General features: G+C 34.1%; 2 protein-coding genes across 2 annotated transcripts; one reads left to right on the forward strand and one right to left on the reverse strand.

The window, feature by feature from the left end:
• Positions 1–4,465: 4,465 nt before the first annotated feature.
• Positions 4,466–7,320, reverse strand: LOC132166197 (Signal recognition particle, SRP9/SRP14 subunit). Its single transcript, XM_059576976.2, has 4 exons — positions 7,174–7,320; positions 6,907–6,975; positions 5,289–5,382; positions 4,466–4,778 (listed from the first exon to the last, which is right to left on the reverse strand). The coding sequence occupies exons 1-4, from the start codon at positions 7,243–7,245 to the stop codon at positions 4,702–4,704; spliced, it is 312 nt and encodes a 103-aa protein (XP_059432959.1). The 5' UTR covers positions 7,246–7,320; the 3' UTR covers positions 4,466–4,701.
• An 11,931-nt stretch (positions 7,321–19,251) lies between these two features.
• LOC132166290 (GABA transporter 1) lies at positions 19,252–22,448 on the forward strand. The gene is made up of 7 exons (XM_059577086.2): positions 19,252–19,534; positions 20,096–20,218; positions 20,512–20,606; positions 20,712–20,898; positions 21,011–21,141; positions 21,333–21,548; positions 21,888–22,448. The coding sequence occupies exons 1-7, from the start codon at positions 19,312–19,314 to the stop codon at positions 22,281–22,283; spliced, it is 1,371 nt and encodes a 456-aa protein (XP_059433069.2). The 5' UTR covers positions 19,252–19,311; the 3' UTR covers positions 22,284–22,448.
• The last annotated feature ends 293 nt before the right edge of the window (positions 22,449–22,741 follow it).

Raw genomic sequence — 22,741 nt, forward strand, 5'->3', positions numbered from 1 at the left:
TTCTGAAATTTCAGATTCAGGCCATCAATTTTCATCTAAGAGTCATTATTCTGCCACGTGTCCCACTACTAATAAAATAATAATAAAATTTTAATGATATTAATAATCATTATTATTTTATTAATAGTGGGACATGTGGCAAGATAATGGCTCTTAGATGAAAACGAATGGCTTAGATCTAAAATTTTAAAAACTGAAATTCCCCTAAGAATTTGAGGGGATCTGAATCCTATTTTTATCATTACACGTGAGAAAGAGTATTAAAATAAATAAAAATAATAATAATTAAATTAACTTATTCTTACTAATTAATTTAATTTTTTAGAATAATTAGTAATTTAACATACAATTCTATTAATAATCGGGTGGTCCAACAAAATAAAACATTGGTTTTGATGAAAGTCATAAGCTATTTGTATGAGTAGGCCATAAATTAACAACAAAATTTTCCTTTAAATCACATATTTTAATAATAAACATTAGTTTAACAGACTGAATTAAAAGAACGGTTGTCCGAAAGGGAATTGGGTAAACCAAGTATTTGCCATTCAATCCTATACACTGAAAGTGCCGGAATTTCAACGTCAGTCAAGGACAATTTCCTAAAACTGTCGAGGCGACAAAGCCATCATGCTTCTCACCAAACCTGTCTGGTTGAACTGATTATCCAGACGTGAATTATGGATTATCACCAATTTTTGTCTTTAATCTGATTGGTTAATCTGGCGTTTTTGGATTAAGACCCATCAAAGATCGTGTGTGGACAGTTACTCACACACAATCTTTTCTCATCTTGATCTTGATCCTGCGGCTCCAGTTGGTCAAAGCACTTTACCAAACTTCTTTGAAATGTCTCAACATTTTAAGCATGTGCTTTGACCTCTCTGTAAAATGGAACAACAGGGATTTTTAATTAAATGTTGTTTTTGTCTCCATGGTTAAAAAAAAAAAAAAAAAAAAAACCTAGCAAATTAGATACAAGGAGATTAGCTACATTATCTAATCATAGCCCTCATAGGGTGGTTCATGCATTTTTCCACACATGTATATGATGCCTATGGATGTAACATTTCTCATGAGATCATTGATTACGCATAAAAGAACCGACGTTTTTTTTTTTTTTAGATATTGTAACTTTTATTATAAATTAAAGGAGTAAGATGACACTTATCATGTCTATCATTAAACTGTCACGTAGCAATTCACATGACAAATTAACATGACAATTGCGTAACTTTATTTATTTATTTTGTTTCTAGTGATTTTCTTTATGGGTCGGGAAAAGGGAGATGAGACGGGTTTCCGAGAAGCTTTTTATTGTTCACATTAAGTTTACAACTTCATTTCAATTTATCCCCTTTTGAGGGTGAGGTACATGCCCAATAGATTACCACTTTACCTTGTGTTCTAAAGGGCGTCGGTGGCAGCCTCTCAATTGCAATCATATTTTCCTTCTCCTTTTCTCAAGGAATCTGAACAAAGTTTAGACTTTATTTTTGTTTTTATTTTTTCCCCTCATTTTCATTCTTCTTGCCGAATTAAGGAATCAACCCTTTCAGCTTTAGGTCACATAGCCTAAGAGAAAGGTTAGCAGACTCAAATTTAGGATAGATGAATCCTTCTGTCATTTCTTAGACTACTCAATTTTTTATGAAATTCGAACAACCTAATAATAAAGATTTTCATCCTCAATCTACATGCCAATAAGTGTTTGCAAGGAATCTGCTTGAATTTCACAGAAATTTAGAAAGCGTGAGAGAAAGACTTTGGGGCTCATATGCTCCAGACTGCCTATTCAAGACTGGTGAGCCATGCATCTCCTCTTTTAGACCGCTCAAAATTTTATGAAAATTCTAACGGCCACCCCCACGTTGCCAATAGGCAATAGGTCATGAGTGTAGATCTGCAAGGGAATTTGTTTGAATTTCACATAAAATGTAGACAATGTAAAAGAGAAGGGTTGTAGAGTTATTTGTTTCGAATTGCTCAATTTAGAGAGACTTATTTATTTAGGACGGATGAGCTCCACATTTCTCTTTTCTCTCTCTTAAATTGCACAAATTTTTATAAAATTCAAAGGAACAGATGCCGGAGATTCTCATCGATGCTCAACTCACATGCCAATAGGCAATGGGTGAGGTGTCTGCAAGGGAATCAAACTACTACTACTACCACCTAAAAGAGAGAATGGTGGTTGATGCCAAGCCAGGGAGCCTTGTGGTAGCCCCACTCACCTGGGAACATAGCATACCCCATCTCATAAAAGAAGACAATGCACTTTGTCCTACCTCCTCATTACGCACTAAAAACATTCTGTCCGTCTCTCCCCTTTTCTTGATTGGAGAATATTTATCACTTTTAAATTATCTTTTTTAGGGTGAAAAAGGGTAGAATTTCACAAGCTTTTACAGGCACATGGAATTAACACTTTACTTTTTAATGGCCTCATAATTCATAAAGCCAAGAAAAAAGCAAAAGAACTTCTTCGGGATCCGGTGAGACATATTAGACTTTTGAGGTACAGCCATGATTAGAATGAGAGATGTGGTAATATTATGTATGGTTTTGTGCCCTTTTTATTTTATTCGGATTCGAAATTCAGGCAAAACAATTTAAGAAAACTCTTATTCAAACCTGATTGAACAACTAGACTTCATACAACTCTCTCATATTTGGTCTCGACAGTAAGATTATTGAAAACCTCTGTTATCTATATTTACTAAGATTACATGGGATCAAATTCTACAATTGGGTATATAATTATAAGAGACTCTCGATGAAGCCTCGTTTCGTGCATATGCTTTGGCACGAGACTCATCGATTGCAAGAATTCTTTGCAATCCGAACTGAGAAATTGTAAGGATTTCCAATTGATTGTATGGACGGACATGCACCGAAATCTTAGGGGATAAAAAAGAAAAAAAAAGGGTCCAATCTCCCCCCACCAAAATCCAGTGCTTGTCTTTGTCAAGGATTTGGATGGACTCCCACATGTTAAGTCCAATAATGATTTTGATTTGTTAAAGTTCAGTGAAACTCAAAGAAAGATTATTATGGGCTTCATTTGTTTCCTTTAATCTTGTTCTGCACTTTGCCCGACTACCACATGGATGCTCCTTTATTTCCAAACCTTTATCTCTTTTCTCATTAAGCACAGTTATGGCAGGTATAAAGAGAGACAAGCCGCAGCCAAAGTGAGCAGCTTGACATGCAAGTTTTAAATATGAAATCTCAGCCATATATACACTATCAGCCACGTTTCTACTTTTTTTTTTTTTGGGGGGGGGGGGGGGGGGGGGGGGGGGGGGGGGGTGTCTCAGAAGTGCAGGGAAATGGATTTGGACATGATACTCATTACAAGGCAACACTTTACACCTAGCATGTTAATGGTTTAAGAGCTCACATGTGCAAGGATCCTTCTCCAGCAACAGGTTCATCAACTAGGCAAAAATACAACATTTTTCACATTTCAGGCTTTTATTTTATTGGGATGAAGATCTCTGACTAATATTAGGTTGCCCGAATTTTATGTACCAAATCCGACTAAGCAAATTTTTTTCTCCATTTTAGCTAAAAATAATAATAATTTATATTTTTTAAGCTACTCACTTTTTTAAAACACCTACATTTCATTCAAAAAAAAAAAAAACAAAAAACATTTCCCAAGATTGCTAAGAGCATGTTTGGAATTGTGTTTGAGAAATAGAACTTTTAAATGAAAAATTGCTGTTTGGCAAAAGTTTTATTTTTTATCTTTTGTCAAAAGTGCGTTTTGACTATTTTTGAGTTTTTTGAACCATTAAAAACGCTTTCAATTTTTTTTACCAAACAAGTATTTTTTTTTTCAAACAAATTTTTTTTAGTGTTAAATATACTTCTAGGCCCATCAAATAAACACCCAAACAAGCACCAAGTCGGATGCAAAAAGGTCCCACTGGTCAAAAGTTAATTTGACTAAGGATTTATTGTGTTAAAAAAGTAATTTAATGGGAGCATCCTCAAAAAAGAGGGTGCTGACAGCTGAGAGATATACATAAACAAACACGTGCATATACATCCATATTTTGTCCACAACCCATTATTGTCAATAATGGCATCACTATGGTTTCTCTCACATCTACAGGAGTACAGGTGATGAGGTGATCTAGTGATTCTAGTCAATGCCCAATTTAGTTTTGGATCGATTTCTGTAAACCACAGATTGAATAACAAGAAATTGGAAAATTTTAATTATCAGAAATATCTTAACTCAAGAAACTAGCAAATCTGAAAGAGATTGAAGATTTTATTCGTGCCGAAATCCTCTTAAAGAAGCTTAATTATGTAGTTGTTGAATGGCGTTTTATTATCAAACACACCAGTAGTTGCTGACGCTGCACATCTCTTTAGAGATGTTCCGTATGGTGGCAATTGGTAAAGAATCGAGGCAACAGGATTCAGTAAAAACTTCAAACAAGAAATAAAATGAATGCACAAGAATCCACATAAAGGAAGCCAGTGAAAAGTAACAATGATCCGTATAAATGAAACAAAAATGATTTGATTTAACCTTAATGAGACAACATCCCCCTTGAAAATTTGATTTAACCTAAATGATTTTAATGGAATTTTGGGGCATAACAGTTTGCAAATCATCTTTCGAGTCACCAATGATGCCTACTAAAATTTGTCCGAAGCCTATTTGTCTAGTAGCAAACAAAGTTATTGTTTCCTTCCTCTTCCTTTCTTGGTTGGCTGTGCATCCATCTGTTCCTTCCCAGTAACTTCTGATGTTTCTGCTGCAAAATGAGAAAGCCGAACAGGTTTTCATTAGTACAACTTGTGAGACATCAAAATCCAGAATCAAATCAACAATATACTGATTGAACCATAATAACATGTTCAAAAGTGGTCCATAGGAGCTGTGCTTTGCAGCTTTAGACGAAAAAGATGCTGCCTCAACTCTTCGCAATGTTCTTACCACTACACAATATTAAGAAATCTAACAAGCATGTCCGTGGGCGTCCCACGGAAAGAAAATTATACCATAGCATTTCATATAGCATTTGAAACCAGTTTCTGTTTACTTTAAGTTCACCATTATGACAAATATTAGGGAAAGACTCAAATCTCATGAAATCTATACTGGTTGAACCCTATAATAATGCATCGTGATACATCCATTTTTAGTGATTCCATTTCAAAATCTCTGTGCGCTCAACTACCCCGGATAGAAATAGAACATTTACTTCCATGGAATGCGAAAATACACCATAAATTACAAAGAGAGGCTTAGAATAAGATGATACCATCAGGACCCCGAGCCATTAAAGTGAAGAATATGTTGTTAAGCTTCTCCATCTTCTTAGCCTCCTGTGCCTGGTCTGTCTTAAACTTGAGACACTGGCAAAAAGCAGAAGAACCCATCATATGAGCAATCATATACTAAACAAATAGATAAAATTATGATTCCATGGTTATTCAACAAGAGGAATTATATTCAGTTATTCTCAAGCCATGACTAAATCACGTGTACTAAAACATTCTCAACTCAATGTCATTCTCTTTTCCAGAAAGCCATGACTAAACTATGTGCAAAAATAAAACATTCCCAACTCAATATCTAGAAACGAGTGTCCTAAAACATTTAGTCCAGGGTTTATGATGCAAAAGCTCAGAAAATAAGTATATAATATAGCTTAAATTTGCCATCGCAAAATAAGCAAGCATAGGTGATTTTTCCCTTTGCAAAGGCACAACAAAAGTGTATGTCAGATTTCATTGATGCCCAAAATCCCCATAACATAGCAATGGACACTTATCACATATAAATCACTGGCATTCTAATTTAGAAAAATAGAGAGAAAATGTCCTCTAGCATATCAATCTTGAACTACCATCAGCTCTTGTTCCACAACCAAGAAAACATTTATACAAAAAAAAAATCCACTCAACGTAGAAGTACATTGAGCAAATTAACTTGCTAGCAACTGTTTCAGAAAGACGCAAGCACAAATGAACAAGGTTTACTCATTTTATCTTATATAACAATTACCTCCCAGGTCATGAGGGTTTTTTAGCATGCACATCTATCGACATAAAACATATGATGGTTAATCGACTCCCCTTCACTATTTGATAGGGATAGTACCCTGGACAGAATCAAGATTAATCAAGAAGCATTTTATAAGCCCAAATTGTGAAACAAGTGTAGATCATTCAAACATTTAGATTAAAATCTTCTAATCATATCTTTCATGTTTTATTTTCCTGATTCATTCACTATAAAAATTTAGCTAAAAATCAGACAAAACCTCTCTTCTCTAGCCAGAAGAGCATCTCTTGTGAGTCCCTCCCGTTGCACTAATCAACTACCCAATACTGCTACTGGAGTCAAGCTCTATGTCTCCTTCCCTAATGGCCTGCATTTTACATCTACCTCAATAACCACCCAAAAACACAAACTCCAACCTCCATCAAATCTTTGATGAAGCCAAACCATTACTTCAAGAGACTCCTGACCAGGCAATGGCAATTATCAATCAGCAACTCAATTCCATTCCTCTCTTAAGATAAATTTTCTGGGTTTAACCCTTTTCACTACAAATGACAAGCTCCTAAAAACTACATCTACATATTAAAGAAGGGAAAAAAAGAAAAAAAGAGAGATGAACAGAACCAAGACCCAATCACAACCCATTGAGATTGGGCATTACCAATTTACTTGAAAGCATCACTACACCCCAAATCCACAAGAAGATTAAATGGTTAAACATAAAATCTAACATTCACCGCAATTGGGATTCCAATATTTGCTATCAAACACAACCTTAGACCTACTTCATTGAAACCCAGAAAATCATAGCCTTCACAACAGTAAAACTCAATGAATTCGATCTAAAAAACACATAAATAAACTTCTCGTACCTCTCGGTTATCAGTGACCTTGAGAACCAGTTTGCCATCGCAGTGCCGGTACTTCATCACATACCGTGTCTATATCCAACAAATTAGAGAAAAAAAAAAAAACAGTATTAACACAATATTTAAATGAGGGGATACATCCAGTATTTGAAAAAAGAATCATAAAATGAGTACTGCACTTAATCATCTTTTCCTTGGACTTTCTCGGCAACCAAACAGGAGATAGAGGAGAGGAAAATAACAGAGTAAGGAGAAGAAAAAAAAACGCACAGAATCGGGATCGGCACGGAACAACTGCACTGATCGCTCTACGAACTCATCCCACGATGTTATGTAAACCATTGCGCCGCAAAGAGAAGAGATTGAGAAATCCAACGAATGTTCAGAGAACCTACAAACACGTAATTTTGTTTTGGGTTTAATACTCTAGGGTGGGCTTTTTTATATAACAAAACGATATATATATAAAACAGAGAAATAAATTTTAAAAAATAATAATAATAATAAAACAGGGAAATAATTAACCAATTAAGTTGACCAAGAGGAAAATTATCAAAATAAAAAAAGTACATAAATTTCCACCAAACCAGTTCGAAGAAAATATCCTCCAACTCATTTATTTATTTTGGACCTCTAATCATTTAAAATAGTGTCAAGTGTATATAAATATTTAAAATGCACATTAAATTTAGTTTAAATTAATAAACTGCTATTAATGACGTTAAAAATTTAATGTGTCTTTTAAATATTTATAGACATTTGACAATATATATATATATATATATATATTTTTTTTTTGAACTTCCAAGAATTTCATTCATGTGGAAAATCCAGACCCCTGAGGATCTAAACAAAAAGAGCATTACGCTATGATGATACAATGCTTCTAATTCATTCAGGTGATTCATACAACCAAGTGTGTGCTGAATCTAGTTGCAGTCCTTCGTTAGTCAAGTCATGGGCTGCGCCGTCATTAGACACTATTTTAAATAAGTTGGAGGATATTCCCTTCAGACTGATTTGAAGTAAATTTCTATCCAATAAAAAATGGGAAGAAATTTTCTCCAAACCAGTTTGTAGGAAATACCGAAATATCCTCCAACCTATGTAAAATAGTATTAAGTGTCTACAAACATTTAAAATACACATTAAATTCTTAACCTCATTAATATCAGTTTACTAACTTAAACTAAATTTAATGTACCTTTTAAATGTTTATAGACACTTAACACTATTTTACATGAGTTAAATGATATTTTCTTCGGGCCGGCTTGAAGGAAATTTATATCCCACGTACATATGTTAACCAATTAAAAGAAAGTTCTTCTAAACTAATTTTAAAATGAAATTTCTATCCTTACCAAATTTACACCTTGCATTTCTCCAAGCTACATTGGTCTAAATGCGTGGTGATTTATGATTTACTTAATCTACGCCTTACATCTCTGCAAGCCCCATTAAGGATCAATGGTTATGATCTTTTTAAAGTTTATCTCTTTCAACTACAATATGAAGTTCTTAATTAAAATAATAATGTTTGTTTTTAAATAAAATAGTTCAAATTTTATCGCTTCACTCAACATGAAAAATGCTTGAAATACTACACTAGCTTTTACTACATTTTCTTATAAATTAATGTGCCAATCACATTTTATGAAAATGAGTGTTATGTGGTAGTTCATATATTTAGTAGTTAATATAATAAGTGTCACGTAAACTGCCAAGTCAGTTTGTAAAGGTGATAAGTGTCATGCAAAATGCCACGTAACTGCCCACATTTAATGGATGATTGACAATTTGACATGGTAAGTGTCAGGTCAGTTTGTAAGAGACTTGCAGTAAATACCACTTATCTTGGTCAATTATTAACTGCCTCTCTTTTGATAATGAAGCAACAACATGTAGATAATGATGGTGTAATTTTAGAAATCGTTTTTTGTGTCCCTCATAAAATGAAGTGAATTTTAAAATTATCATTTGATCAAAATTCAATAATGATCAATCACAAGTTCACTAGTAATTTTAAGAGCCACGTCATTCTTAAAATGATATAAAAGTAACTTCTAGTATTACACGTTCTTTAAGCCTTTTCAATTTTGTGGTACGTAGATAAAAGTAAGTGTCTTTATAGTTTTGTAACCGTTTTGTAGCACTAGATGTCTCTTTTGTTTTGTAACGGTAGGTAATTAATGTAATGTGACAATTAGGATCTTGAAATTTTGTTTAATTGTTGTGTGATCAATAAATTGAGATAATAAGACTGCCTGGTTTGATATCACTTGAACCAAAACCTTTCATCTTTCTTCAACACAAATCCATGGCATCTTCAAGAATTCTCCTCTACATGTTTTTGGCGTTGATCATTGGTAATCTGCATACTGAAGCAACCAACCAAATTCCATCTGGGGTCGATCTCACTAGCGTTGCCAAAGCTTCTGATCAATCGGGTAAGCTTATCACTCTATAGTATTCATTTCCCGTGAAATGAATTGTTTGGATTAAATAATTGCAAAAAAAAAAAAAAAATTAGAACAAAATGAGAACAAATTACCAAGCAGTCAGTTTGTAAGGAATTTATAATATAATAACCCTAGCAGCACTAATTATAAAAACCTATGTAATATTGCTCTATGAATTTATTTGATTTTCCTTTTTGGGCAGGGTGTCCTGCTGATTGGTGCCGAAGCAAAAGATGTTGTGTCTGCTCATCATTCGCACCACGTTGTATCGTCTGCTGTGCAGAGACCACTGCCTCCCAGCATCCTTAATGCTTGAATGAAATGTGATATCTCTATGAAGATGTTATGCGCAACCTAATCTTGCTTCGTACTCTTTGTTCTGTAAGCTTAAATGGAATAAATAATATGAGTCGTCTTAGAAAATGCATCTGGGCCTTCTGTGATTTGGGTGAATCTGTCAAAAATTTGATTTATGTTTTAATATCTTTGAATTACACTTATTTAAAACTCGATTTGTAGCTGCAAAAACCTGCTGGTAATTGTACAAACAAACTCAATATTAAGTAACACATACACGACTAGTTCGCAACTCGCAAGCCTAGCTTGAATATACACATGTTTATATGTATATAAACATATACTAACTTAGCATTAACTAATATATTAAGTTATTAATGGAATGATAATTAAAATAAATTACCTTTCAAAAGAAACGGAGGGCTCAAGAATGATAATTAAAATAATAATGTTTGTTTTTAAATTAATTAGTTCAAATTTTATCACTTCAATCAACATGAAAAATGTTTGGAAGTTTGGAACACTGTATCCTTACAAATTAATGTGCCAGTCTACATTTTATAGAAATTGGTGACATCTAATAATTCATATTTTAGTGATTGTTATGATAAGTGTCACGTAAATTGTTGCGTCAATTTGTAAACGTGTAAGTGTCATGCGAAATGCCACGTGCCGTTCATAGTTAAATAAGTTAATAGTGGACATGGTAAATGTTATCTCAGTTTATAATATACTCGTACTAAATGCAGCATATCTCGGTCAATTATTAACAATAACTCCTCTCTTCATGTAGTTAATGTTAGTGTTATGAATTCAAATCGGGTATTTGAGTTTCATCGTCCTCTGTTTTGTTTTAGATTCTGGGTGTCTCAAATTTGTATAGAACCCAATGGAAAGGGGGAATCGCCCAAGACTCATGAACTCTGAAAATCAAAAAATAAGAACCCAGAAAAAATATATATATATAGTATGCTCAAATTTGAAAAGAGGATTCGGATCCCGCATCAAATAGAGGAGAAAATAAACAAAATCAAAACAATGATTTCGAAATGAAGAAAATTAAAACCCATGAACTATGAAAAAAAAAAAAAAAACCAGAATTTTTTCACTCCCGAATCGGTCCCACAACTTTTCTTCACGCCTTTGCCACCATCTTCAGATCATAGTCAAGCTTCTCTTCTTGCATACGTGGGTTAGAGGATCCGAATATGGATGGGAGGTTACTTTTTCTCTGCAGATGTGGGGATCTAAAGTTTGTCTAACGAAAAATTAACATGGGTTGGTTTCCGTTTTGTTATTTTATTTTATCATATATATATATATATATATATATATATATATATATATATAAGCCGAGTTTTGGCTCAAAGAGAGCCTAGAATTTAAAAGCATATCCGTTTTTTTTTTTTTTTAATTTTATTTTATTTTTAAGTGTCTTCTTAACTCTCTATTAACCGTTTAGTGTTTCTCCTATTTTTTAATATGGTTTAATAGTTTATCGTTTAGGTTTAGGTGGTTTCATTATTCCAAGAGTTTATTTTAAAACGTTTCCTTATATGAGTTTCATTATTAAGCGACTATATTTAATGTAAGATAATTATGGTTATTTAATTTTTAAACATTGAACCGATCCTTTTAAGTTAAAAACCGGTCCCTCTAAGGCCATTAAATTAACTAAATTAATTCATGTTTATATATATATATAAAAGCCGAGTTTTGGCTTAGAGAGAGCCTAGAATTGTGACACGTGTCCTGAACTCATACTTTTTAAAAGCATAACCGGTTTTAATTTAAATTTTTTTTTTTTTTTTTTTTTAAGTGTCTTCTTAACTCTCTGTTAACCGTTTAGTGTTTTTCTTATTTTTTAATATGGTTTAATAGTTTACCGTTTAGGTTTAGGCGGTTTCATTATTCCAAGAGTTTATTTTAAAACGTTTCCTTATATGAATTTCATTATTAAGTGACTATATTTAATGTAAGATAATTATGGTTATTTAATTTTTAAACATTGAACCGGTCCTTTTAAGTTAAAAACCGGTCCTCTAAGGCCATTAAATTAACTAAATTAACTCATGTTTATATATATAAGTCGAGTTTTGGCTTAGAGAGAGCCTAGAATTGTGACACGTGTCCTAAACTCATACTTTTTAAAAGCATAACCGGTTTTAATTTTTAATTTTAATTTTTTTTTAATTTTTTTAAGTGTCTTCTTAACTCTCTATTAACCGTTTAGTGTTTTTCTTATTTTTTAATATGGTTTAATAGTTTACCGTTTAGGTTTAGGCGGTTTCATTATTCCAAGAGTTTATTTTAAAACGTTTCCTTATATGAATTTCATTATTAAGTGACTATATTTAATGTAAGATAATTATGGTTATTTAATTTTTAAACATTGAACCGGTCCTTTTAAGTTAAAAACCGGTCCTCTAAGGCCATTAAATTAACTAAATTAACTCATGTTTTATATATATAAGTCGAGTTTTGGCTTAGAGAGAGCCTAGAATTGTGACACGTGTCCTAAACTCATACTTTTTAAAAGCATAACCGGTTTTAATTTTTAATTTTTTTTAAAAAAAATTTTAAGTGTCTTCTTAACTCTCTATTAACCGTTTAGTGTTTCTCCTATTTTTTAATATGGTTTAATAGTTTACCATTTAGGTTTAGGCAGTTTCATTATTCCAAGAGTTTATTTTAAAACGTTCCCTTATATGAATTTCATTATTAAGTGACTATATTTAATGTAAGATAATTATGGTTATTTAATTTTTAAACATTGAACCGGTCCTTTTAAGTTCTTGTTTTTTTAATTAGAGAGTGACATGTCTTCTTTTTGGCCTTAGATTTCTGTAAAGAAATCCAAGCCCTTAACTGGATACTCTCCAGTCCTTTTTGGATGGGAGAGGATCCGGATCCTTAATGAAGTCTCTTTAGTTTTGTGACGCGTAAATAAAGTATGTGTCTCTTTAATTTTGTAACCGTTTTGTAACACGTCTCTTTTGTTTTGTAATGTAAGTTTGTAACATTTAAATGTAAGAAGACAAATAAGGTAATGTGAGGAGGAGTTTGAAAGTTTGTTCAATTATTGTGTGATCTATAAATTGAGATAATGAGAGTGGTTTGGTCTCACTCGAGCCAAAACCTTTCATCCTTCTTCAACACAAAACCATGGCATCTTCAAGAATTCTCCTCTGCATGTTTTTGATGTTCATCATTGGTAATCTGCAGACTGAAGCAGCCAATCAAATCCCATCTGGGGTCGATGTCACTAGCGTTGCCAAAGATTTTGGATCGTGTAAGCTTATCACTCTATAGTATCTCACGCCACAGTCGGTTCCATGTTTTTCTTCAAGCATGTTTTCATTTACTTTTATCTTTTTTTAAATGGAAAACAAAATATGTACATCTTTTTGAATTTATTTAGGAGTAAATAATTGCAAAAAATAAAAAAATAAAAAAAGTAATGTTGCTCTATGAATTTATTTGATTTTCTTTTTTGGCAGGGTGTCCTGCTGGTCGGTGCGGAAGCAAAAAATGTTGCTTATGCTCAGATTTAGCACCATACTGTATCGCCTGCTGTGCAGAGACCACTACCTCCCAGCAACCTTAATGCTTGAATGAAATGATATCTCTATGAAGATATTATGTGCAACCTAATTAATCTTGCTTGCTACTCTTTGGCTGTAAGCTTAAATGGAATAAATAAAATATTAGTAGTCTTAGAAAATGCATCTGGGCCTTTGTGATTTGGGTGAATCTGTCAAAATTTTGATTTACGTGCATTACACCTAGAACCGTAAATAAATCAGTCCATTCAATAACCCACTTATTTAAACTCGATTCTAATTCGATTTGTAGCTGCAGAAACTCGTTGGTAACTGTACAAACGCACTTGATAATTAAGTAACACATACACGACTCGCTTGACGAAATTTGATTAAGGCTCACAAACCTAACTCGTATAAAGCTCGATCCAACTCTTTCGGACAACTTGACTAAGGCTCGCAAGCCTAGCTAGAATATACACGTTTTTTTTTTTAATCAAAGGGGGGAAAGAGGAAAGGATTACAAAGGAGGGTCTCTCCCACTCTTAATCCGGATAGATGAGAGAAAAGGGGAACAAGCGGGAATGCTTCCAAACACATTGTGAGAAGCGACCCATTTAGCAATAGAGTGTGCTTTTGAGTTAGCACATCTTGAAACTTTTGATGCGGTCCAACTAGCAAATCGCAGCAGGTGCAAACAAATATCAGCAATCACAGGGACACATAGCCCATCCGAAAAGAGATGATCTTTATTGATGGCAAGGATGCAAAGTTAAGAATTCCCTTCAAGGAGAATAGAGGAACAACCAAAATCAGCAGCAAAACTAACTGCCAAGAGAGCAGCATTGGCATCCCCAACAGTGGCATCTAAATGGGGTAACTTCTTGGTACATGCAGCCACGATAAGACCTATGTGATCACTGAGGACCACAGCCGCAACACTGAACATGGAGCCAATGGCAACATCAAAATTAGCTTTCAAGAAACCTAGGGGTGGAGGGGACCAAGCTTCATGGACAGAAGCTGAGTCATGCCATGCTTTAAAATGAGCTTTAACCATGGAGTTGATGGACTTCAAACAAGAGACTGGATCCGGTACAGAGCCATTGTGAATGAAGAGGGAAAAAGCTTCATGGGCAGCTTTGACAGTGAACTTACCCGAAGGAGAATAGGGCCAAACCCAAAAATTAGAGGTAAGGATGATGCTGAGGTGAATGGAGAGCACTTGAGTCGCCGAGACTGGGTCAAACAAAAAAAAGAGGAGATATGCACTCCAAGTTCTATCAATCGGATTAATAAGATCAGAGATACATAGATTAGGCAAAGGTAAAGGGAGATGCTGAATGGGAAGAGGCTTGAACCCTGGCAAGCTAGGAATCCAGGGAGGCTTCCAAATATTCAGATCAAAACCAGAAGAGATAGCCCAACAAGCATTCCTTGCAATAATCTCTCTGTTATTCAAAATACTCTTCCAAATCCAAGAAGATGAAGGATTCTTGGTCACATTCAAAAAATCAGAGTTTCTGAGATACTTGGCCTTATTAGAGTTCACCCGTACAGAATTATGATTAGAAAGAATAGACCAACCTAGCTTGGCTAAAAGAGCCTTGTTATGATTATGAAGTTCCATTCTTCTAATACCCAAACCACCCAAAGAAGTGTGGTTACAGATCTTGTGCCATCCAATCAAAGAGAGATTATGCTTCTTTTCTTGCGGATGACCCCACTAGAATTTCCTCAAAGAAGAATCAATATCTTGACAAAAAGATTTGGGCAACAAGAAAAGGGACATGGTATAGCAAGGCAGCGCATTGGCAACGGTCTTGATCAATGTAGTTCTAGCTGCTTGGGATAAGAGTATAGCCCTCCAACCTGATTGAGATCCTACTTAAAATCTTGTTCTTGATATATGCAAAGGTTCTCTTCTTATTTCTATGGATAAATAAAAGGAGACCAAGGTATTTAGCTTTGAGTGAAATTTGTTGGAGATTTAGGATGGATTTTATATGGGAAATTGAGTTAGGTTTCGTGTTTGGGCTGAAAAAGATGGAAGACTTACTGAAATTTACTTGCTGTCCAGACCAAGAAGCAAATTTATTAATGCAGCCAAGTATAAAAGAGGCTTCCAAAGAGTTTGCCTTAGCAAACACCATCATAAGTTGGTATATGTATACAAACATATACTAACTTAGCATTAACTAATATATTAAGTTATTAATGGAATGATAATTAAAATAAATTACCTTTCAAAAGAAACGCAGGGCTCAAGAATGATAATTAAAATAATAATGTTTGTTTTTAAATTAGTTAGTTCAAATTTTATCACTTCAATCAACATGAAAAATGTTTGGAAGTTTGGATCACTATATCCTTACAAATTAATGTGTCAGTCTACATTTTATAGAAATAGGTGACATGTAATAGTCCATATTTCAGTGATAAGCATCACGTAAATTGTTGCGTCAGTTTGTAAACGTGGAAAGTGTCATGCAAAATGCCACGTGCCGTTCATAGTTAAATAAGTTAATAGTGGACATAGTAAGTGTTATCTCAATTTATAAGATACTCGTAGTAAGTGTAGCATATCTCAGTCAATTATTAACAATAACTCCTCTCTTCATGTAGTTAATGTTGGTGTTAATAAAGCCTCTTTAGTTTTGTGACACGTAGATAAAGTATGTGTCTCTTTAATTTTGTAACCGTTTTGTAACACGTTTCTTTTGTTTTGTAACGTATGTTTGTAACATTTAAATGTAAGAAGACAAATAATGTAATGTGAGGAGGAGTTTGAAAGTTTGTTCAATTATTGTGTGATCTATAAATTGAGATAATGAGAGTGGCTTGGTCTCACTCGAGCCAAAACCTTTCATCCTACTTCAACACAAAACCATGGCATCTTCAAGAATTCTCCTCTGCATGTTTTTGGTGTTGATCATTGCTAATCTGCAGACTGAAGCAACCAATCAAATTCCTTCTGGGATTGATCTCACTAGCATCCCCACAACTTTTTCAAGGGGTAATTAAGCTTGTGATCACTTTTAATTTGTTCCATGTTTTTCTTCAAGCATGGATTTATTTGGTTTTATTTTTTGGGCAGATTGTTCTGGTGAGAAGTGCGCAAGCCAAAAATGTTGCGTGTGCACAACAATACAACCAGTACATTGTATGTTCTGCTGTGCGGAGTCCACTACCTCCCAGCATCCTTAAATGCTTGAATGAAATGATATCTATGTGAAGATTTTATGTGCAACCTGTTCTTGCTAAATGCTCTTTGGTTGTAAACTTAAATCGAAGAAAAAATATGATCGATCCGTCTTAGAAAAAGCGACTGGACCTTTTTGTGATTTGGGTAAATTTGCCAACATTTTTATTTATGTTTTATGGACGAAACATTCTTCCTATATATAACCTCTAAATAGCCATGAAATTGATGTATATTATATATAGGCTACCCAAAACAAAGATGAAATTGATTAAATAGGCTACCCATAATAATATTTCCTTAAACATTCATGTTACAAAACTCATACTTAAGTCACCTAAAGAAGAGAACAAGAGATTCTCAAGCATCCTTAATGCTTGAATGAAATGATATCTGTGTGTAAGATTTTATGATCTTGCTTGGTACTCTTTGGCTTTAAAATTATACAGAATAAATAATATCAGCCTCCGTTCAATAATCCACTTGTTTACACTCGATTCGAATTCGATTTTTAACTGTAGAAGTCCACTAGTAACTCTATAAACCCATTCGATTATTAAGTAATATATACTCGATTTGCTCGACAAAATTTGATTAAGGCTTACTAACTCAACTCGTATAAAGCTCGATCCAATTTTCTCGAACAACTCGACTAAGGCTTGCAAGCCTAGCTTGTATTTATATGTATATAAATAAACGAACATATAATAGCTTAGCATTAACTAATATATTAAGTTATGAACTAGTTGGTTAATATATATATATATATATATATATATATATATATATATATATATAGAGAGAGAGAGAGAGAGAGAGAGAGAGAGAGAGGTTGTTGTAGGGAAAGTATTGCTGAGAACTGAACATGAACCGTTGACGAAGAACGAACACTGACAACAAAAGTCTACACTAAAAAAAAATACCACAAATGAGTAGTGAGATGGTAACCCAAAATAAATAATAAAAAAAAAAGGCAAAAATACCATTAAAAAAAAAAAAAACCCAAAATACAACAGCAAAAACTAAGAAGGGCAGTGGAGCCACGAATCCAAAAGGCCACACGCGAGGGAGAGGAATCCATCGGCAAGTGAGATCCACGCGTAAGCGCAAGGAGGCTAGACAATGACTCGGAGTAGAATGTTAAGAAGTAGGTAATTAATTATACTAGCGAAGTAAAAATATAACACATAATATAAATTTATTTAAATATGGCGGTTGGGGATAGTTCAGCCATCCCATTTGGCCACCACCTCCTTATGGTTTTTTCACAGTTTTTTTTTTATTTTTATTTTTTTCAGAATTATAGAATTATTTTTAATTTTTATTAAGGGTATTTTGGTTATTAAAAAAAATTGATAATTTTTTGTAGTTTAAAAGAGATGTTTGTCCTAATTTAATATTTGGGAGGAAATTATCTAGTCATAGTTCATGGATGTGTGACTTTTTCCTAAAAAACCACCAAAAAAAAAAAAAAAAAAAAAAGAAGACGAGAAAATGGCTTCGAGCCTTCGAACAGACAACCGAATTCAATTAGTAGAGTGATAGCAAGTCATTTTCGGATGTCGATTTGAGCCAAACAAATTGGAGCTCAGAAGAAAAAAGAAAAAGAATTTATTTCTCATGTTAAAATATGAATGAAATGATGAAATTCAACAAATGATTTATTGGAGAGTGTTGAAATATATATAAAATATAAAATACTAAAATATAAGAGAAATAACAGAAAGCGAAAGCGGAGAGAGACGTATGGGCTACATCTTGTATATTCACAATTTCAATCAATATTACATAACTCTCTATTTATAGAGAGACAATGAATAGTGACCAAAAAACCCAAATTAAACCCTAAAATATATAAGCAAAGAAATAAACCCTACATTACAAATTAAATAACGGAAATATAAAATATTCTAACAAAGGAAATAATATATTCTAACAAAAGAAATAATATATTCTAACATCCTCCCTCAAACTCAAGGTGTAAGCTTGAGTTTGGAAAAGAGAATAAATTGAAGGCATCTAAAGTCAATGGTTGGATCAAGACAATGCCGGCGAGAAAGGCTGAAAGTGACGGCCGGAGAAATACCAGAGAATAGAGACAAGCTGCTAAAAGAATCCGGTTAAGGGCCAAGCCGCAACTGACAATGACGGTCGAAGAACGAAAACTAGTCATTAAATCCCTTGAAGGGCCAAACCACATTGTGCCAGGGTTCGCCAATAACAAAGACGAGAAAGGCTTAAAGTGACGGCCGGAGAAATACCGGAGAACGTAGACAAGCCACTAAAAGAATCCGGTGAAGGGCCAAGCCGCAACTGACAATGAGGCAGAAGAACAAAAACTAGCCGTTAAAATTCCCGTGAAGGGCCAAAACCGCATTGTGCCAAGATTCGCCAATGAATAAAGCCGTGGATCACAACAGAATTAAGAGATCATCAGAAGAGAATGCTAGAAAACACCATAGAAACATCATAAGACTTTAATTGAAAGCCACAGAAACAGAAACATGGCTCTGATACCATGTTAAAATATATATAGCTCTGATACCATGTTGAAATATATATAAAATATAAAATACTAAAATATAAGAGAAAGAACAGAGAGTGAAAGCGGAGAGAGACGTATGGGCTACATCTTATATATTCACCATTTCAATCAATATTACATAACTCTCTATTTATAGAGAGATAATGAATAGTGACCAAGAAACCCAAATTAAACCCTAAAATATATAAGCAAAGAAATAAACCCTACATTACAAATTAAATAACGAAAATATAAAATATTCTAACAAAGAAAATAATATATTCTAACAGAGAGCTTGCAACAAACGAAAGTCAAAGAGAAAGACAGTGATGGATGTTTTTGCCATTTTCAACTCCAAATTTTCGAACTTGCTGACTTACTGCAATGCTCTCCATCGTCTCCGACAATTCTTCTCAGCCGCCACCGCCGACTGCACCAACAATAGCCGCAGAGCAGCATGAAGAAGAAGAAGAAGAAGAAGAAGAAGAAGAAAAGGGTGGAAGAGGGACGTGGAAGCACGCTGCTTTCCATGTCGCCACTACGATTGCCACTCCGGCCGCTTACGCTCCCTTGCCGTTCGCTCTCGCTTCTCTTGGTTGGCCCCTCGGTCAGTTCTCTTGCTTTCTCTGTTTTTTTGTTTTTTTGTTTTTTTTTTTTTTTGTTAATTCTGTTTGGTTGCTCAGAAAACTTATTAGGAAAAGAAAAGGGTTTACTCAATAGCTGAATTTATGGATTGAGATCTAAACAATTATCTGCCCGAATTGCTGGACTCCATATGGGACTTAACTGATCAGGTCGGTGGCTGACTAGGCCATAATTTATTTGAAGGCAGGATGGTCTCATATAAGGCATATTTCGCCCAAATTGCTAGCAATTCTATTGAAGCATGCATGATATATATATATATCGGGAAACCCATTTGACCGAGTCTTATTATTTTAATTCAGTACAATAAAATTTTTGAACTTTTTTAAAGTGGGTTTATTGTAGAAAGGTGATTAAATAACATAGATCATGCATTAATGTATAATTCTTTTAAATTCTCTTTTTCTTGCGTTTTATACTTGGTTAATGCTAATTTTTGTTTTGTTTTTTTTTTCCCCTAATTCTGTACAATCTCTTATTGTGGATATGTTGTTGCTAATCCATTTTTCTCTCCCCTTTTCAGGTGTAAGCAGTTTAGTGGGTGCAACATTGGCAACTTGGTATTCTAGTCTTCTGATCGCATCGTTATGGAGATGGAATGGAAAGAAGCACATTACATATAGAAAACTTGCAGAGAGCATCTTTGGTTGGTTTTATCTCCTGACTTTCAGTTTATAATGATAACAACAACATTGACAGCAAGAACAAGAATAAGAAATATAGCTCCTATGGTCATTTGTTTTAAGTTATGGCAAGTATTTCCCTGAGTTACATATATTGCACTTGTTTTTCTTTCTACAAGTTGCACTGATCATATACAGTTAAAAAGATCTTGATTTTCACAATTTGAACCTTTTTCAGTGCTTTTGCTTGTATTGCTCGTTCACCATCTATTTTCTGCTTATTTGACTATAATATTTCTTTTCACACTTCTTGAAGGATTCTGGGGTTATTGCTCTATTGCATTTTTTCAGCAAGTGGCTTCTGTGGGCAATAACATTGCCATTCAAATTGCTGCTGGGAGCAGCCTTAAGGTTAGGCAATCTCAAAATGTGAACACCAGTAAATATTTTTGTTTCTTTCTCTTTCTGATTGGTTTGTTTCCTTCTGGGTGGGGGTTCTGCTCCATCTCTATGCAGGCAGTTTACAAATACTTTCACAAGGATGGTGACTTAACCTTGCAGCATTTCATTATTTTCTTTGGTGCCTATGAACTTGTTCTCTCCCAGCTTCCTGATATTCACTCATTGAGATGGGTAAACGCATTGTGCACTTTCAGCACTATTGGGTTTGCTGCTACAACCATTGGTGTGACGATTTATGATGGTAGGCTTGTGATACTTTTATTTGCTCTCTTCATAGCTTTATGCTCAGTCTCTCCCATCAAAATCAATCTCTTCAGAGCTTCATCTCCATTTTTTTTTCCATGTCATTGTAGGTAAAAAGATTGACAGAAATGCAGTGAGTTATAGTCTGCAAGGAAGCTCCTCTGCAAGGACCTTTAAAGCCTTTAATGCTCTCGGGATAATTGCCTTTTCATTTGGAGATGCAATGCTTCCAGAAATACAGGTAATATAATAGCTTTGCTTGGTCAATATGGTTCTACAACACCACAAATTGAGTTTCATAGTTTTTCTTTCGCTGATTTTTCAAATCTGCAGAAAGTCAGGTATTTTGTTTTGGTCTTTTGTCTACCTGTACTGAAATTTATAGTTTCTTAACAATCAATATGGTGACTTAAACTATCATTTGCTTTCCAGAACACAGTAAGAGAACCTGCAAGGAAGAATTTGTATAAGGGTGTATCAGCAGCATACACTGTCATTGTCTTGAGTTACTGGCAATTGGCCTTTTGTGGATACTGGGCTTTTGGATCAGAAGTCCAGCCATACATATTATCTTCTCTAACTGTTCCTGAATGGACAATTGTTATGGCAAATCTCTTTGCTGTGATACAAATATCAGGATGCTATCAGGTACTTTTTGGACATTTATTACATAAACCTTTACATTTTACATAACATGCTTTGCCATTACAAGTTTACGTGTTAGAATATCAATTAAATGATTACCATTTCCAATCAACTTAAGTTTTTGAGACAAAGAGTGATTTAGTATGGTATAAGAATAAAAGCATTGAGTTTGAACTCTGGCTCTATCATTTACCTCCCATTTCAATTAAATATTCCGTATGAGCATTCAAATACATAAAATCTAACTTCCTTTGTTATTTTTCTACCACTACCATTTTCCATATTTGTATGAATTATGATTATTTTTTCTCTTATTTATAAATTGAATGCCTCTTCTTTTAGATATATTGCAGGCCAACATATGCCTGGTTTGAGGAAAGAATGCTGTCCAGTAAAGCTAAAAGCCATTTCCCTCTGAGAAATCACCTCGTCCGTCTTATTTTTACTTCCATTTACATGGTCCTTATTACTGTTATTGCGGCGGCCATGCCTTTTTTTGGAGATTTTGTGTCCATCTGTGGGGCAATTGGGTTCACTCCACTGGACTTCGTCTTCCCTGCTGTAGCATATTTGAAAGCAGGAAGAATGCCCAAGAACACCACACTTCGTCTTTCAATCCAGCTCCTTAATTTTGCAATAGCTTCCTGGTTCTCAGTTGTTGCAGTGTTAGGTTGCATTGGTGCAGTCAGGTTCATTGTAGAAGATATCAAGACTTACAAGTTCTTTCATGATATGTGACTTACGTATCTCTACACTACACCATTGTTATTTCTATTTCTTTTATGTTTAGAGCATACTTGGAAGGGTTATTATGTATAGCTTCCAAATGAGGGGCAGAGGAATTTACAATAGAAAAATACTTTATATTACAACTTTTACTCACTTGCCCGTCCATACGTGGCAAGTGACATGTAGACTGTTGATACACATCAAATAGAACTCATTCTTGAAAATAGGCTTACAAGAAAAGTGTACTCAAAAGCTTATATATGCATAGTTAAGATTGTACTTAAGTCATTTGGGACACTTAGAATCGTAACATATCACCACGCTTAGCAATCGACGTTTATAGCAGCCGACTCTATTTTTTATCTTTTGAGGACTTAACTCATCTATCAGTATTCAATGACTTAATACTACATTCATACATAGTACTAAAGACAATTTAATCCAACCTATAAGTCACCCCTTTTGTG

Source organism: Corylus avellana, chromosome 11, assembly GCF_965113065.1.
Source record: "Corylus avellana chromosome 11, dhCorAvel1.hap1.2, whole genome shotgun sequence".
NCBI lineage: Eukaryota > Viridiplantae > Streptophyta > Magnoliopsida > Fagales > Betulaceae > Corylus > Corylus avellana.

What these genes read in the sequence shown, in the direction of transcription:
- LOC132166290 (XM_059577086.2), top strand. Translation starts at nt 19,312, where the DNA reads ATGCTCTCCATCGTCTCCGACAATTCTTCTCAGCCGCCACCGCCGACT. An exon ending in ACTTGCAGAGAGCATCTTTG is followed by an intron (nt 20,219 to 20,511) that starts GTTGGTTTTATC and finishes CACTTCTTGAAG; the next exon opens with GATTCTGGGGTTATTGCTCT. An exon ending in CTGCTGGGAGCAGCCTTAAG is followed by an intron (nt 20,607 to 20,711) that starts GTTAGGCAATCT and finishes ATCTCTATGCAG; the next exon opens with GCAGTTTACAAATACTTTCA.
- LOC132166197 (XM_059576976.2), bottom strand. Translation starts at nt 7,245, where the DNA reads ATGGTTTACATAACATCGTGGGATGAGTTCGTAGAGCGATCAGTGCAG. An exon ending in TCCGTGCCGATCCCGATTCT is followed by an intron (nt 6,976 to 7,173) that starts GTGCGTTTTTTT and finishes TGTTGGATATAG; the next exon opens with ACACGGTATGTGATGAAGTA. An exon ending in AGGTCACTGATAACCGAGAG is followed by an intron (nt 5,383 to 6,906) that starts GTACGAGAAGTT and finishes GCTTTTTGCCAG; the next exon opens with TGTCTCAAGTTTAAGACAGA.